Here is a 14,492-nt window from a genome sequence, read left to right as displayed (position 1 = left end):
ATGGACTTTTCAAGTTCACGATTGGATAATGAGGGTGAATTTGACGATGATCTAACCCATCAAGATGACCGTCAAAATGGTTAGTTTTTTCACTTTTGTTTGAGTTATAGTTTTGTTTTGTTTTTTCTTTATTATTATTCTAGGCTTTTTTATAAACACATTTTGTATACTTTTTTGGATAGATATGGGTCAAAAATTTGAGAAGTCGAAGGATTTAATGACATTTATTTCAGATGAAGAGTTGAATGATGAGGAAGAAAATGTGGTACTACCTGTGGTGTTAAAGGATGATGAGAAAGTTGAAGAGCCAAAAGAATCAATGACATTTAGTTCATTAGACGAAGTCTGCTCTTATTATAGGAAGTATGCTAAGCAAGCTGGGTTTGGTATAGCGCAGAGAAGCTTGAGAAAAAAGAAGGGTATAAAAGGTTACGTAATGCTTATATGTACTCGTGGAGGTGCAGAGCGACCTAAAACAAGTGATTGTGCGAAGCCAATTCCAGTGTCAAATAAAACAGGGTGTGGTGCTAGGATTTGTGCAAATTTATGCGATGATGGAACGTGGTTTTTGAGTAAAGTTGAGTTGATGCATAATCATTCGTTAAGCCCGGGCAAGGCGAGATTTTTTAGAAGCAATAAGAAAATTAATGACGCTGCGAAAAGAAGACTTGAGCTAAATGACAGAGCAGGAATACGTTTGTGTAAAAATTTCAATTCATTAGTTGTTGAAAGTGGGGGGTTTGAGAATCTTTCCTTTGGAGAGAGAGATTGTCGGAATTATATTAACAAGGCAAGAGAACTCAATCTTGGTAAAGGTGGTGCTCAAACGCTTTGTGATTACTTCAGAAGAATGCAAAAGCAGAATAGTGGCTTCTACTACGTAATAGATGTGGACGATGATTGTAGGTTAAGAAATGTTTTTTGGGCTGATGCACGGAGTAGGGCAGCGTATGATTTCTTTGGAGATGTTATTACATTTGACACAACGTATTTGACCAATAAATATGACATGCCATTTGCTCCTTTTGTAGGAGTGAATCATTATGGTCAATCTATACTCTTTGGGGCAGGACTAATTTCAAGAGAGGATACAGACACATTTGTGTGGTTATTTAAATGTTGGTTGGAGTGCATGAATGGCCAAGCCCCTAAAGCAATTATGACAGACCAGGATAGAGCTATGAAAAATGCAATCGCTATTGTTTTTCCTGAAAGTCGTCATAGATATTGTATGTGACATATTTTAAAAAAATTGCCTGAAAAGTTTGGATCACATGCTAATTTTGATGGCATTAAGGGTGCCATTAATAAATGTTTGTATGACTCTCAAACATGTGAAGAATATGAGGAAAATTGGAAAGATCTTCTGGAGAAGTATAATCTTCATGATAATGCATGGTTGAATGGGTTATATATGGATAAGACATTTTGGGTGCCGGCATACATGAAAGATACGTTTTGGGCGGGAATGAGTACTACACAGCGAAGTGAAAGTATGAACGCATTTTTTGATGGTTACGTGCACTCACGAACCACATTGAAAGAATTTGTTGATGAATATGATAACGCTTTAAGGAGAATGGTCGAGAGTGAGGCACGTGCTGATTTCGATTCTTTCAATCGCACAATCCCATGTATAAGTGCCTTGCAATTAGAGAAACAGTTTCAAGTTGTTTACACAAATGCGAAGTTCAAAGAAGTACATGAGCAGTTTGTGAAAATGATGTCTTGTAATAACGCTCTTCTCAAAAGTGAAGGTGCGATTTCTACCTTCGAAGTTGTTGAATATGTTGCAGTTGGAGATCACTTAATAGAAAAGACATTTCTTGTTTACTTCAATGAAAATGAACTCGAAGTGAAGTGCACATGTGCATTGTTTGAAGTAAAAGGCATCCTATGTAGGCATTCACTTTCCGTGTTACGGACAAAGAAAGTGACAACTTTGCCACAAAGATATGTTCTTGACAGATGGAGGAAAGATATTAAGCGAGAGTACTCGAAGGTTAAGAGTAGTTATGATGCCATTAGTGATAATCCACATGCCCAAATACATGACAAAGTGAGAAACAATTTGGAAGAATTACTGTCGCTCACGTCAGTAAATACGGAGAAACGTTGCATGGAACTAATGGAAAAAATTGATAAATTAAAAGAGTTGTGGCGTTGCGAAAATCAATCTTTTGGCATTCCAGCTACTGTCGCATCTTCTAGCTGCAAAAAGGTGCTTAGTCCTGTGAAGATTGACTGTAAAGGGAGACCACGAACAAAGAGAAAGGTGTCTGTTATAGAAACAGTGGTGAAGAAATCCAAAGCAGCGAGCTAGCCACCAAGAAACAACAATGATAAAACGAAGAAACGAAAAAATCAAGTTAGTGAATTTATTATTTATTATTTACTTTTTTTTATTACTTCTGTCCACATTTTACTTACTTAAAAAACATGTGTACTTCTCCACATTGCATAAACCATTTTTTAATTGTAGGCCTCCAAATCAACGGAAAATCAAGACAACACTAGTCAATCTCCATTGCCTTATATGCCTTCTGCAGCTCACGATCATAGTACTCAGGTGATTAGCCAACATCTCTTTATTTATTAATTGGTTTTTGACAATTATTTGATATTTCACGTACTTATTCAGTGTCTGTTTTTGCAGGATTCCGTCGCTTCGTCATCGACAGTTGCTCAGACGTTCAGTGGTCACCATCATTCTATTCTTTCTCAGGTATAATTTGTGTTTTTTAAATTCTGTGTTGGCATTCATTCATATGCGTACAATAAGGGAGACGAATCATGTGTGTATTAGGTGAATTTGTCAATGGACCCCATAAATTTGTTATCTACATTGATAAGCCAACACAAATACCAAGAGGCTTTCAGTACAGCCTTACAAATGCGTGATGTGTCAATTGTGAATTGGCTATGCTCCCAGGTAAATCAATTGATAGTATTGTGTTATTAAAATGCATCCAATTTAGATGTCTGAATATTAACGTTGATTTTCAGGTTGATATACGGTGGGTCTTGACTATGGATCCTCTGCCTTTGAGTCAAGAAGTATTACTCCAGTTGTTCTGGCTTTTACCCTATTGTTTCAATACCAACCCAGCCGAAATAATTGCTTGGATGACAGACGTTTTTAATTCCATAATTCCAACTGATTCGGCAATTGAAATGCATGTGCGCAACATCTTTAATCAAGTCTATGCCGCACTTAATCATATAAGTGTCCTGCCTACAATTACTGATGCTATGCGGTCAACTATACGTCTTCTGATGAATGGTTTACTTCCACCTTGAGACCAATATGATAGTTAATGGTATTTGATCACATGGCTTTTACCTCTCAATTGCAACTGAAATGCTGTCTATAGTATTAGATAGTTTAATTTTGTAGTTGGTTGCTTGGTTCTAGAAAATTATGCTTATTCCTTTTCAACTGTCTACTGGAATATATTTTAAGACTATCCTTTGTGATGTTGATGTTGTAGAGAATGATCAACGGCAGTCGAGTGGATTTTTGAACATGTGTGAACTTCTCTTTGGGAGTGCACTGAGATTTTCCATTTGATTTTTGTGACCAATTGATCAGTATGTGCAGCAGCAAAGGAATGGTATGATTTCATTGATTAAATGATTACTTTTGATTGCATGATGTGCAGATCCCATCGTGAATCCAAATAATTGACTTTGTGGATGCTTTTGATGAAAGTTGGTACATGTATTGCTGAATATGGAACGTTTTTTCTTTAATTTTTTGGTCTGAAACATGGTGAAATGATATAATGCAGATTAAATTAGACAAACAGAAAAAAATCCTTTCAATTCTTGACTGAGGTATTGGTATGACAAAGGAGGATTAAATCAAGTTATCTTTCTTTTATTTGAGCTGTCTGTCTTTAGCCAATTTGAAAATGAAGTTATAAACTATAGGTAAATGAGTTGTTTTGATCGTCTTCCTATATAGAAACTCAGACCTTTTGTTTCTTTATTCACTTTGTTCTTGGTAGGTCCTGGAGGATTGGTTCTAGTTTCTTTTGGACAGGCAAAACGGTGCTTGGTTTTTTTTGTCGTTTTCTGATATTATGCTCTATCAGTTTTAGTTTCTTATAAAATATAGATAAAGACCATTTAACTCCACCCATTATTTTTTCAGGACTTGCTTACAAGCCAAGATTGTATTTTTCTTTGCACAGTGATCATAAATAATTTAGTAATGATTCGAGAGTTAAACTTTTTATCTTTTATTTGTAGATGGTCGCATGGCTTGTGGCAGGGCTGGTAATAGTGATTAATGGGTGTCTTTTGGTGGATTTCTTCTCTTCTGAAGTGAAGGGGGTGTTGTTCAGCACTACTGTGAGTGTGTTTACGGCTGCATACGTTGCATTTATAGCTTACCTTGTTTCCCGGGGTGTTACCTGTTTAAGTTGGTGCAGACGATCCAAGAGTTTAGCTGAGACAGGAAATTGAGTAATCAATCTCGATCGTTAGTTTTAATTGCAAGATGTTTGAAACAATGCAGTCTTAATAACTACCAGATCGTCAAAAGCGCTGTCAGACTGCAGTTCACAGAAGACTTTCTTGATCAAACATGGCCTTCAATCTTTAAGCATATCTCAGTTGTGTACAAATATGAAAATCAGTGGCTTAAATATTTATTTTTTAATATGATCTGTATTAAGCAACTCAGTGTAGTTGTTCCTGTATGCCACAATTTATTTAATATCCTCTGTCCCATACTGGGAGTGGGGACTGAAGGAATCACGGCTGCATGAGCCTGCTTTTGAGACAACCTATGGTTGCAGCACCTGTACTCAAACTTGGCTTCACATTAGTAATGGAAAGTTTTAGTGAATTCTGTTTCTTCGGTGCATATTGTCATTTGGGATTCTCATTTTCCTAAATTCTTGTGTTGTTGTTGTTTTTTTTTTTTTTATTGAAAAAAAAAAAAAAAAACCCTATTTGATTGCCACCCTAATTTTGTTAGGCGGTTGCTGCTGAAGGGAAGATAAATGCAAGCCATTACTGCTGGAGTCTAATCAGACTAATCCCCACGGCGCATTTGCCATCCTAACAGAATTTCTTCATAGCATCACATACAATGACCTATCCTGGATAAATATGTGATTAGAAAAGGACCAAATGAAAAAGACAATTTCCAGGAAATGATGAAACCGAGTGGAGCATGACTAGATGGATGATGAAGGACCACGTTATGCTCTATGTTGGATACCAAGATTGACAATATTGAGCTACTATAAAGAGCAAACATAAGCCAAGTAAAAATATCGAGCTAGTATAAAGAGCTAACTTAAGCCAAGTAAAATGATAGAGTTATTGATACGAAAGATATATTATCAACTCCATTCTGTAAACAGTTTGAAGAATTCAAATACCTGGGATTTTAAAATTCAACCAAAATCAAACCCAAAGAAAAGAAAAAATTAACTATGGATTTTAAGATTTTCAGCTATTTGCACAGTGCTTACCATTTGTGAAACTAATAAGAAAGTAAAATATCTGACAATGACAATTTTTAACCTAATAATGTTTTCATCCTTTCATTCTAACATCAAGTAACTAACTTCAGAACCGCTATAACCATTGAAATAAATTACAATGCCCAAAATGATTACAACTACTGCTGTCCAAAACCAAAACATCTTTCTATTAAGACCCAACTCCAACCGAAGTCTCTCATATTGTTCCTTGTGTCTTGTTTCAATTAGTTTCTCAAGTCTGTCAATATTGGCCATTGTCACATTCTCAACTTTCTCAATATCGGCCCGTCTCCCTTCCTCAATGTCTCTCATATGATCCTCCAATCTCTTCTCATAAGAAGTCATTTGGTTATCCGCCCACTTAAAAAAGTCATAATCTCCAGCTTTCTGCGTGAAAACATAAGAATAAATGTCATAAACTACTAACGAAAAAATAAATCACAATTAATTAATTTTAAAATTACCTTATACTTTATACAGCCGTACCACTTTCTTCCGGGGTTGTCACTAGTCCATGAGTACCTTAAACGTGCATGCACTCCACAGTAACATAATGGAGGGGTACTAGACGCATCACTATTTACTGACATTTTTTCGGGCCTACGCAAAAAAAAAAAAAAAATAATAATAATAATATCATTCAGCTAATCAGCAGGAGCCCAGACTCACCAGGTCAACCTCCAATCAAAAGAAATAAGACAAGAAGAAAAGCAACTGAACTGAACAATAAGACAGGACTTCAAAAAATTTGAAATTAAATATAGACCGTTGAAAAAACTACAGAAAAAGTATATATATTTTAGCACCTAAGCCAAATCCTTGGATTTAAAAGGGTGACGTTTAACTTAATTATGAGACTGTATATTGTGGGCAGAATGAATAAATAATGTCTTAATTGGTAACAACACCAACATACTCTTCAGAAGGTTAATTCAATGTTATTAAAGCGATTATTAAAGCATTTTGTAAATGCCTTTCATTTGCCCCACTAAAGAGTCTCTCATTCAACTCTTCGACATGCAAGAATCTAATGACTAAATTACAACCTTATTTAATTTTGACAAAAATAAATAAATTAAAGAGCACTGTCCTCACTGGAAAATATAATTAAGACAACTCAGGTTATTAATTAACTAACGCTGTTAACCCCAAAAGTGTACCCAGAGTTGTAAACTTATCTATGGAAATTATTAAGAACTATATTTATTTTGTTTCTGCAGAACCATTAAAAGTGTATCTACTGTGAAAATAGGCACCTTTTTCCTCTTAGATGGTAAGTTTTCTAATGCTGTCTATTATTTGAAATTAGTCTTAATTACCTTATTAGATGGTAAGATTTATAAATCATTCACGAAATGGATGATTAACAGATCTTTCTTGCATGTTAGCACTTCAAAAAATGTAGTTCTTTTTATCTGTTTTTTTTTTTTGACAGACAAATACGGCCAGTTACCAAGATGTCTTTTCTTGCATACCTAATGATCTGATACATACGAGGTATAATGCAGTTTTTAATCTTCCTCTCGTCCCTTTCTTTTTCTCCCAGTTGCTAACTACTATTTTCATTTTTTCCGCCAAATATGATGATATGCAGAGCTGCACTCAGACAAAGCACAGCCTTCTGGAAGGAGAAACTTGGCCATTCTATAATATTGGTATTATATGCATGACCGAAACCAATCTTAGTTTTGTTTTTTTTTTCCCCCCTAACACCGAATCAGAACCAAGCAAAATACAACATCATCCAACAATCAGAACCAGCAAAATCACTAACACCAGTTACAGCATCCAACAACAAATAAAAGACCGAATTTTTTTCCCCCTCAAACTGAATCAGTATTTTCAAACAATAATTTCAGAGAGAGAAAGAGAGTTACCGGAGGTGGAGACGGCACCGGTAGAGAAACCTGTAAACATGGAGAAACATTATAACCATAAAAATATTTCATCAACGGAGAGAGAGAGAGAGAGAGAGAGAGCCAGAGTACCTTTGTTTTTAGCGTCGCCGGAGACAGAACGCCGGTGAAGGGTGGCCAACCGCCGAGAGAGATAAGCCACCGAGAGGGACAGGGACGACCGGCACCGGAGCGAGCGAGCGGGAGAGAGAGAGGGGCTGCGGGCGGCGGTTTCCGAAGGACGGAGGAGAACTCCGGTGAAGCAGCGCCGGCAAGGAGACTACCCACGACCGGAGAGGGATGCCGGACGCCGATTTGGGACGGGGACTGTACGGAGGCAGATCCAGGCAGAGAGAGAGAGGGGATGCGGGCGGCGGTTTCCGACGGTGAGGCAGATCCGGGCAGAGAGAGAGAGAGAGGGGCTGGGGGCGGCGGTTTCCGACGGACGGAGGAGAACTCCGGTGAAGCAGCGCCGGCAAGGAGACTACCCACGACCGGAGAGGGATGCCGGACGCCGATTTGGGACGGGGACTGTACGGAGGCAGATCCGGGCAGAGAGAGAGAGGGGATGCGGGCGGCGGTTTCCGACGGTGAGGTAGATCCGGGCAGAGAGAGAGAGAGAGGGGCTGGGGGCGGCGGTTTCCGACGGTGAGGGAGATCCGGGCAGAGAGAGAGAGAGGGGCTGGGGGCGGCGGTTTCCGACGGTGAGGCAGATCCGGGCAGAGAGAGAGAGGGGCTGGGGGCGGCGGTTTCCGACGGTGAGGCAGATCCGGGCAGAGAGAGAGAGGGGCTAGGGGCGGCGCCCGGAGGCCGATTTGGGGACTGTACGGACAGACTTCAGAGAGAGAGAGGGTGGGTGCGTTCAGCTTTGGGGGGAAATGAAATTTCATTTCCCCTCCAACCAGTTTTGATGGAAAAAAAAAATTGAAAAAAAAGGATTAAGCCCACTTTCCACGTAAGCTGTTGTAACGTTGTTGTAAGCTTTGTGTACGAGTATCATTTCTCTTAATTATGTCCAGTGTCACATTGTATGTGACGCTTGTTTGTAGTTATCAGCGTACATGTTTGTCTAACATTTGATGTTTTATAAATACGATAAACATCGATCCCCTGAAGATTAGTAAGGATGAATCCAAATATTTATATCACAGACGTTTCTAAGCTATCAGGCAACATAGATGTTCAGGACCCAGCTGGGATGAAGACGGGGGATCCATGCGAAGCCCTCATTGGTTCAAGTACCTTCCATGCATCTGACCCAAGGTCTGGCCGATTCTCTCGGTTCTTGTCACAACACCTTAATGCCAACTTAGCCAAGTTTTGAGCAAGCGCAATTGGCCAATCTCCAGCCGAAGGATCCAAGAGAGTTTTCAAATTTCTGGCATCCAGAGCATTTTTCACTTCATTTGATATCCAGAAAGGTTGTCTCCCAGTCAACAATTGTAGTAATATGATTCCAAACGAGTAAACGTCAGACTTCAAAGTAAGCACTCCTGTTTCAAGGAACTCAGGATCTATGAAAGCGAAACTGCCCTTCGGGACAGTTCTATGAGACTGCAGTGTCGTCGTTGTGTTGCTGCTTGAACTTGCATCTGGCAATAACATACGACTGATTCCAAAGTCACTTAGTTTACAAACAAAGTTGGCATCAAGGAGGATGTTTGAGGGTTTCAAATCACCATGCACTATACTGTGAGGTTTAATGGAGTGAAGATACACAAGAACAGAGCACAACTCTGTGGCGATGCGTATTCGAGTTTGCCATGATAATGGAGGAGTGTTGTCCCTCATGCTCAATCTATCTTCAAGGCTTCCGTTGGGAAGATACTCGTAGATGAGAGCGAAAACTTCTGGGCAAGATCCTATGAGTTTCACAAGATTGGGATGCCTTAGCTGACTCAGTACATCAACCTGATATACAACCAACTAATGAGATAGAATGCCATGCTTTTGATTGTCTGTTTTTGCATTTTTTTTTTTCTTTTGAAGTGTTTCAATAAGATCCACATTTTCTATGAAATATTGCACCAAACAAGAAACCAACAAATCTAGTCCAAGTATTGACGTCAAAGCCATAAGCCCAACAAGAAGAAATAAATACACAAACCTCCATTTGGAATTGTGAGGTGCCTTGTGAGTCATGAGATTTTAGCACCTTTATAGCAACCTTAGTTTGACGAAGGAGGCCTTTATAAATGTTCCCATATCCTCCTTCTCCAATTTTAAGGGATTCATCAAACCATAGAGTAGCTTCTTCAATCTCAGTGAGCGAAAACTCAGAGAACTGATCATCAGGTAATCTGTGTCTACCTGAGGCCTCACCTTGTTTTCTTCTTAGGCCTTGAGCTTCTTTTAGTGCATCATCCCGCTCCATATGTAACTTTGCAATTTGGCATTTTAGTGATGTTTCCCGCTCTTGAGAAATTCGGAGTTCTTCCATGAGTTGATCTCTCTGATTTTTCACCTTTTCAAGTTCTTCTTTCTCCTTCTGATGTAGGACAGATTATTGTAGAATATTAAACAAGAAAGGAAAGAGCCGAGTCAGAATATTAATCAAGAAATGAAAGAGCCGAGTGAGGTGACAATCAAAGAATAATCCATATAATAATTCTCATATTTAGAACTTTTTTGACACCAAGTTCTACCATAATTAGTTTTTTTTTTTTTTTTTGTTGCACCAAGTTTTGCCATAACTAGTTTATTTTACCTTCTTTTGTTTTATTTCCGTTTGCAGGAGATTTATTTTCTTTTAGTAGCTTTATAGTTTCATTATAAATAGAGGACAGTTGTATTGGAAATTCATTCAAGTTTATTATCAATAATATATTAGTTTTCTCTATCAGCGTGTGTGTTGGTATTTGTGTATTAAGAACACAGTTTCTCTTTCACGTTCTATCGCTTCCGCTAGGTTACCTTCACTGGTGCTTCCTCAATTTCTAATCTTTGTTTCAACTCTGCATGTACGTTGATTGGATTATTTGCAATTTGCATAAGATTTTGGACCTTTAAAAAGTTCATATTGGTATTTTTTTCCAAGCTTAGTGTCAATGGTAGTCAAGTAGAAATCTTTCTTTCACGAGTTGATATTTTTTTACATCATTTAGGTTAGGTATTAAACATTTAAAAAAAAAATTGTGAAAGAGTGGAACTTGATAATTCTTTTGGTGAGGCCAAATGTGAAAAGAAAAAGTGTTTTACCCGGAATCCACAAAATAGAATTTATTTGGTGAGTTAATAAGTGTTTTTGAAAAGCAAAAAACCAAGAATAGTTTACAAAAAGTAAAATAAACCAAACAAAACAAAAGAGGGAATTTTTTTTTTTTACTCTATGGAGGAGGTTAGCCTCCACTGATAGCGGCTACCACCCCTATGTATGAAGGCCGCCAGACAAATTCAATTGCCCCGTGGTGACTGTCAAAAGATTTGACAGCCTCTCGATGGCCATCATGCATCTCTAGTGGCCACTCTAAGGGCCGATAAATTGATCAAAAATTAATGTGGTTGCTGCCAAACAGATTTGGAGGGCCCCATGCAGCTCTGATCGCCACCATAGTGACTGCCAAACATAACTGGCAATCATGCGGTGGCTGCCACCGCAATGATCGCCAAGAAGATCTGTTTGCAACTACTATGGTACGATGGCTGTCAAAGAGATTTGGTGGCCTTACGATGGCTACTATGCAGATCTTGCAACTATAATGGGGCTGCCAAATGGATCACCACTACAAAGCCACTACACAGGTGGTGGCAGCAGCAAGATCTGCATGACAACCCCGTGGTGGCTACCGCTAGTTCTGAGAAATATTTTGGTATTTGTTTTGAAAATCTGCTTGATAACATTTGTACGTGTGAGAGTTGTTTTTGAAAACTTTACCAAATCAAGCCCACATCTTTATCAATGAAAAAAATAACAATAATAACATTAAAGAAGTTGGTAGATTGCTAAAAGCTGAAAAGCATTACCCAACGTATAGCCTCAATCATGTCTCTTTCTGCTTTTCGACGCTTGAGTGCCTCTTTGTCAGCCTCTGCCATTGCCTGCCTAAGTTGCTCATACAGAGTATCATCTAGATTTCCTTCCTGTTAGGATGTATCATTAGTCGTTGATCAATTGGGACTAAGGTTCGTTTTTTCATTTCTGTGATTGGAAAACGTGGGATTTACAAATAGTAATTTCAAAATATATAATTTTTAAAAATTCAATTACCCTGATAAAATCCTAGTTTAGTCATTAAAATCATGCATTTTGAAAAACACATTCATATTTGTAATTTAAAAATACAATTTTTTCTATGTTTTCAACATTATGAATTAAAAATATAATTTCAAACGTTACTTATTTATATGCACAGACGAATGTTTTGCACTTACCACAACAACACTGTGAGCTCCACTAGAAGAAGAAGAAGAAGAAGAGCATGTTGACATGAGAGTTGGACTAGAAATCAAAGACGGAATAATTGGTGGCAGCAAAGAAGATGCGATGTCCATACTGGAAGAGCTTCTTGAATAACCAGAAGCCGAAGCCGAAGCCGAAGAGAGTGTGCTAAACTCTAACCCATTCTCATTTCCCTCATTCCATGGAGTCAGAGTTTCATCAACCCCTCCCAGCTTGGAACTCCTCGGTAAATCCCATTGATCAAAACTCTCTTCTGGAGTAAAGAAGGAGCTCTTTGGAGATGAAAGCTCTTCAGTGACTTCTGGTATTGGAATATCTGTGTCCCTATTGAACCCCAGTTGTGCAACGGATCGTGATGATCTCAAGTAGTTTGATTGTCCAGTTTCAGTGATTTCCCTATTGCGCAACAAAGTAACAGATGATGATTTTTTTTTTTTGAATAACAAAGTAACAGATGTTGATCTCTGTGATAAAATACAAATAATCTGATATGCTTTCTGCCTTAGCTTATATTTTCCCAATAGTTTTATGCATACCATCATTAAAGTGTAATTAATTAACAAAACTGTCAAACAAACCTGGTGAAGATGAGGTGGCCCTTGCAGATAAATTGTATGTGACAGGAGACTGGTGCATGTTGGCGCACATATTTAGCTTTATTAGACTTGAGATCCATCATTTTTCTGCAATGTCAACCAGTAGTGAAGCAAATATCGATCCAAAGGTGAGTGTCCAAGCACCAAGTTCCCGAAAATTAACCATAAGGTATTTAATCATGATCACCAACATAAGAAATTTCAACAAATTAACAAGAAAACAGACTGAAAATTAAAGCACCATTTTTGACATCAATAATATTTTTAGATCCTGCCACGCCAGCATAATAACTAGGTTAAAAGTGGGATATAAAGGTATATTTTTGGATACCTTCCATAGTGCTTCTCTGCTGCTGCTCCCATGACAAGCTTCCTGATCCCATTCCGAGAGACGAGTTGTACAATTTCCTTCTCAACACAGCCCGTTTCTGCTATCAGCTTATGAGCCGGTGCCTAGATTTTGAAAAACCATATTAATATAATAATATATCAGAAATTGATCAGCAATTGTTCGAAAGGACTCACTGGAACGACTTAAACTAGCTATCAAATATTCCGAACCTTGGGAGTTCCAAACTATTAGATAATTACCTAATTAATTGAACGCTTAAAGCCTTAAACCCTATTACGTATAATATTATCTAGAGATTAAGTAAAAAACCACCTATTATTTCATTGGGTCTAACATGTGAATTGGTACGTACGTGCTAATTATTTTTGTCAAGTACTTTTGAACTTATCACCGGCCAACTCTTATGTCAACTTTATTGGACATGCATGCAGTCTACATCTTTAACTATTTCTGTTTATATTTACCACAAAAAAAAAAAAAAAAAACTAATTTACAAGAAAAATGCTCTAAAAAAATAAATTAAGAAGGATTTATACCCCCTTTTGGCGACAGATGAGAAGATATTCATCCATGATCTCATGCATTTTTTGCCTCTCAGTTTCATGGTATTCCCTTACAATACTTTCCTTCAGTGAGCTAGCTGGAGCTTTTCCACCCACTGCAAACCAATTAAAAAAAAATCAAATAAATTCCTAATTAATATCTAAACGAGAAAAGCCCAGCCAAAATGTAATTGATTGTTACCGGCCCATCTATATTTCATCATATATATTATAAGCTCTATAAATAAGTTAGATTCACCAATTTTTTCCTACATTACAAAATTATCCTGAACTGCTAGCTGCAGCCATTTTTGTCCTCCCAAATTTCCTTTTACAGTGAGCATGCATCCAGAGGCAAACAATTTGTCAATTTGGACAAATAAGGTCAACCAAAGTATAATTCTAACAATTCCCAACTTTCAAGAATACATTCAGACACTGTTTGCTTAATTGGGTGTTTGTGTGTAGGTGTTCATCATGACATGTATTTGGGACTTACTAAATGATGGAATGTACTGCGCAGGCTGATGAACGTGAAGTATGCAAATCCTCTTTCCTCCGGAGTTCTCCAACGCCCATAACAGGATCGATTTGCACTCTTTCGCGTCTTTTCCAACGGCAACGTATATCGTCTCCTCTGAACTCTCATGCCTGTTTGCCATCCTTCCTGCAACTCCAATACTTCAGAAAGCTGGCTGCGTAAATTGCGGCCGGGACTCACAAAGTCACCACAGCTAGCCATGAATCATGACTCATGACAATACGTACTGGAAAACTCAGCAGCCATATATCAAAACCGGCCTCATTCGGAAACAGTACTACTCTTCATCTTCCCTTCCCTTTTGGAACTTATTCATTAACGCATTCACCTTTCTCCATTTTACGCTAATAATTAACACCATTTTCCACTTTCTGAAGAGAAAACGAGAATCAAATGTCCAGAAAAAAAAAAAAGAAAAAAGAAAAAAAAAGAAGAGGCTGAAATTTAAAGAAGTGGTAAAAACCTTTGTTTGTTGAGATCGATCAGCACAAAAGACCCGTCTCGTCAGGGTCTGTGGATACATTAGTGGCATCGACCCCAGTCCACGGGGTCTGGCGGATTGCATATGGACAAAGAGCAATGCCGTACTGGGTTGTTTAAACAACTGTTAATAGTCTTTTAGCTAGATGTTGCTTTCTATTTTTTTCGTTGAAAAATAGGTGTTTT

At 38.0% G+C, this 14,492-nt stretch overlaps 2 protein-coding genes across 2 annotated transcripts; one reads left to right on the top strand and one right to left on the bottom strand.

Moving 5' to 3' along the window:
* Positions 1-3,300, top strand: LOC133862723 (protein FAR1-RELATED SEQUENCE 5-like). Its single transcript, XM_062298573.1, has 7 exons — positions 1-79; positions 183-1,201; positions 1,298-2,296; positions 2,483-2,569; positions 2,657-2,725; positions 2,807-2,932; positions 3,007-3,300. Exons 1-7 carry the CDS (start codon positions 1-3, stop codon positions 3,298-3,300), a joined length of 2,673 nt encoding a protein of 890 aa, XP_062154557.1.
* A 2,243-nt stretch (positions 3,301-5,543) lies between these two features.
* LOC133862606 (U-box domain-containing protein 33-like) lies at positions 5,544-14,223 on the bottom strand. The gene is made up of 11 exons (XM_062298445.1): positions 13,785-14,223; positions 13,280-13,401; positions 12,723-12,844; positions 12,374-12,478; positions 11,768-12,191; positions 11,360-11,476; positions 9,504-9,884; positions 7,490-9,307; positions 7,379-7,408; positions 5,966-6,101; positions 5,544-5,888 (listed from the first exon to the last, which is right to left on the bottom strand). Exons 1-8 carry the CDS (start codon positions 13,945-13,947, stop codon positions 8,579-8,581), a joined length of 2,163 nt encoding a protein of 720 aa, XP_062154429.1. The 5' UTR covers positions 13,948-14,223; the 3' UTR covers positions 5,544-5,888; positions 5,966-6,101; positions 7,379-7,408; positions 7,490-8,578.
* Between the last annotated feature and the right edge of the window lie 269 nt (positions 14,224-14,492).

Source organism: Alnus glutinosa, chromosome 3, assembly GCF_958979055.1.
Source record: "Alnus glutinosa chromosome 3, dhAlnGlut1.1, whole genome shotgun sequence".
In the NCBI taxonomy this organism is placed as follows: Eukaryota; Viridiplantae; Streptophyta; class Magnoliopsida; order Fagales; family Betulaceae; genus Alnus; species Alnus glutinosa.
The sequence above is the reverse complement of the archived record's forward strand: the minus strand, read 5'-3'. Positions and strand labels throughout refer to the sequence as shown.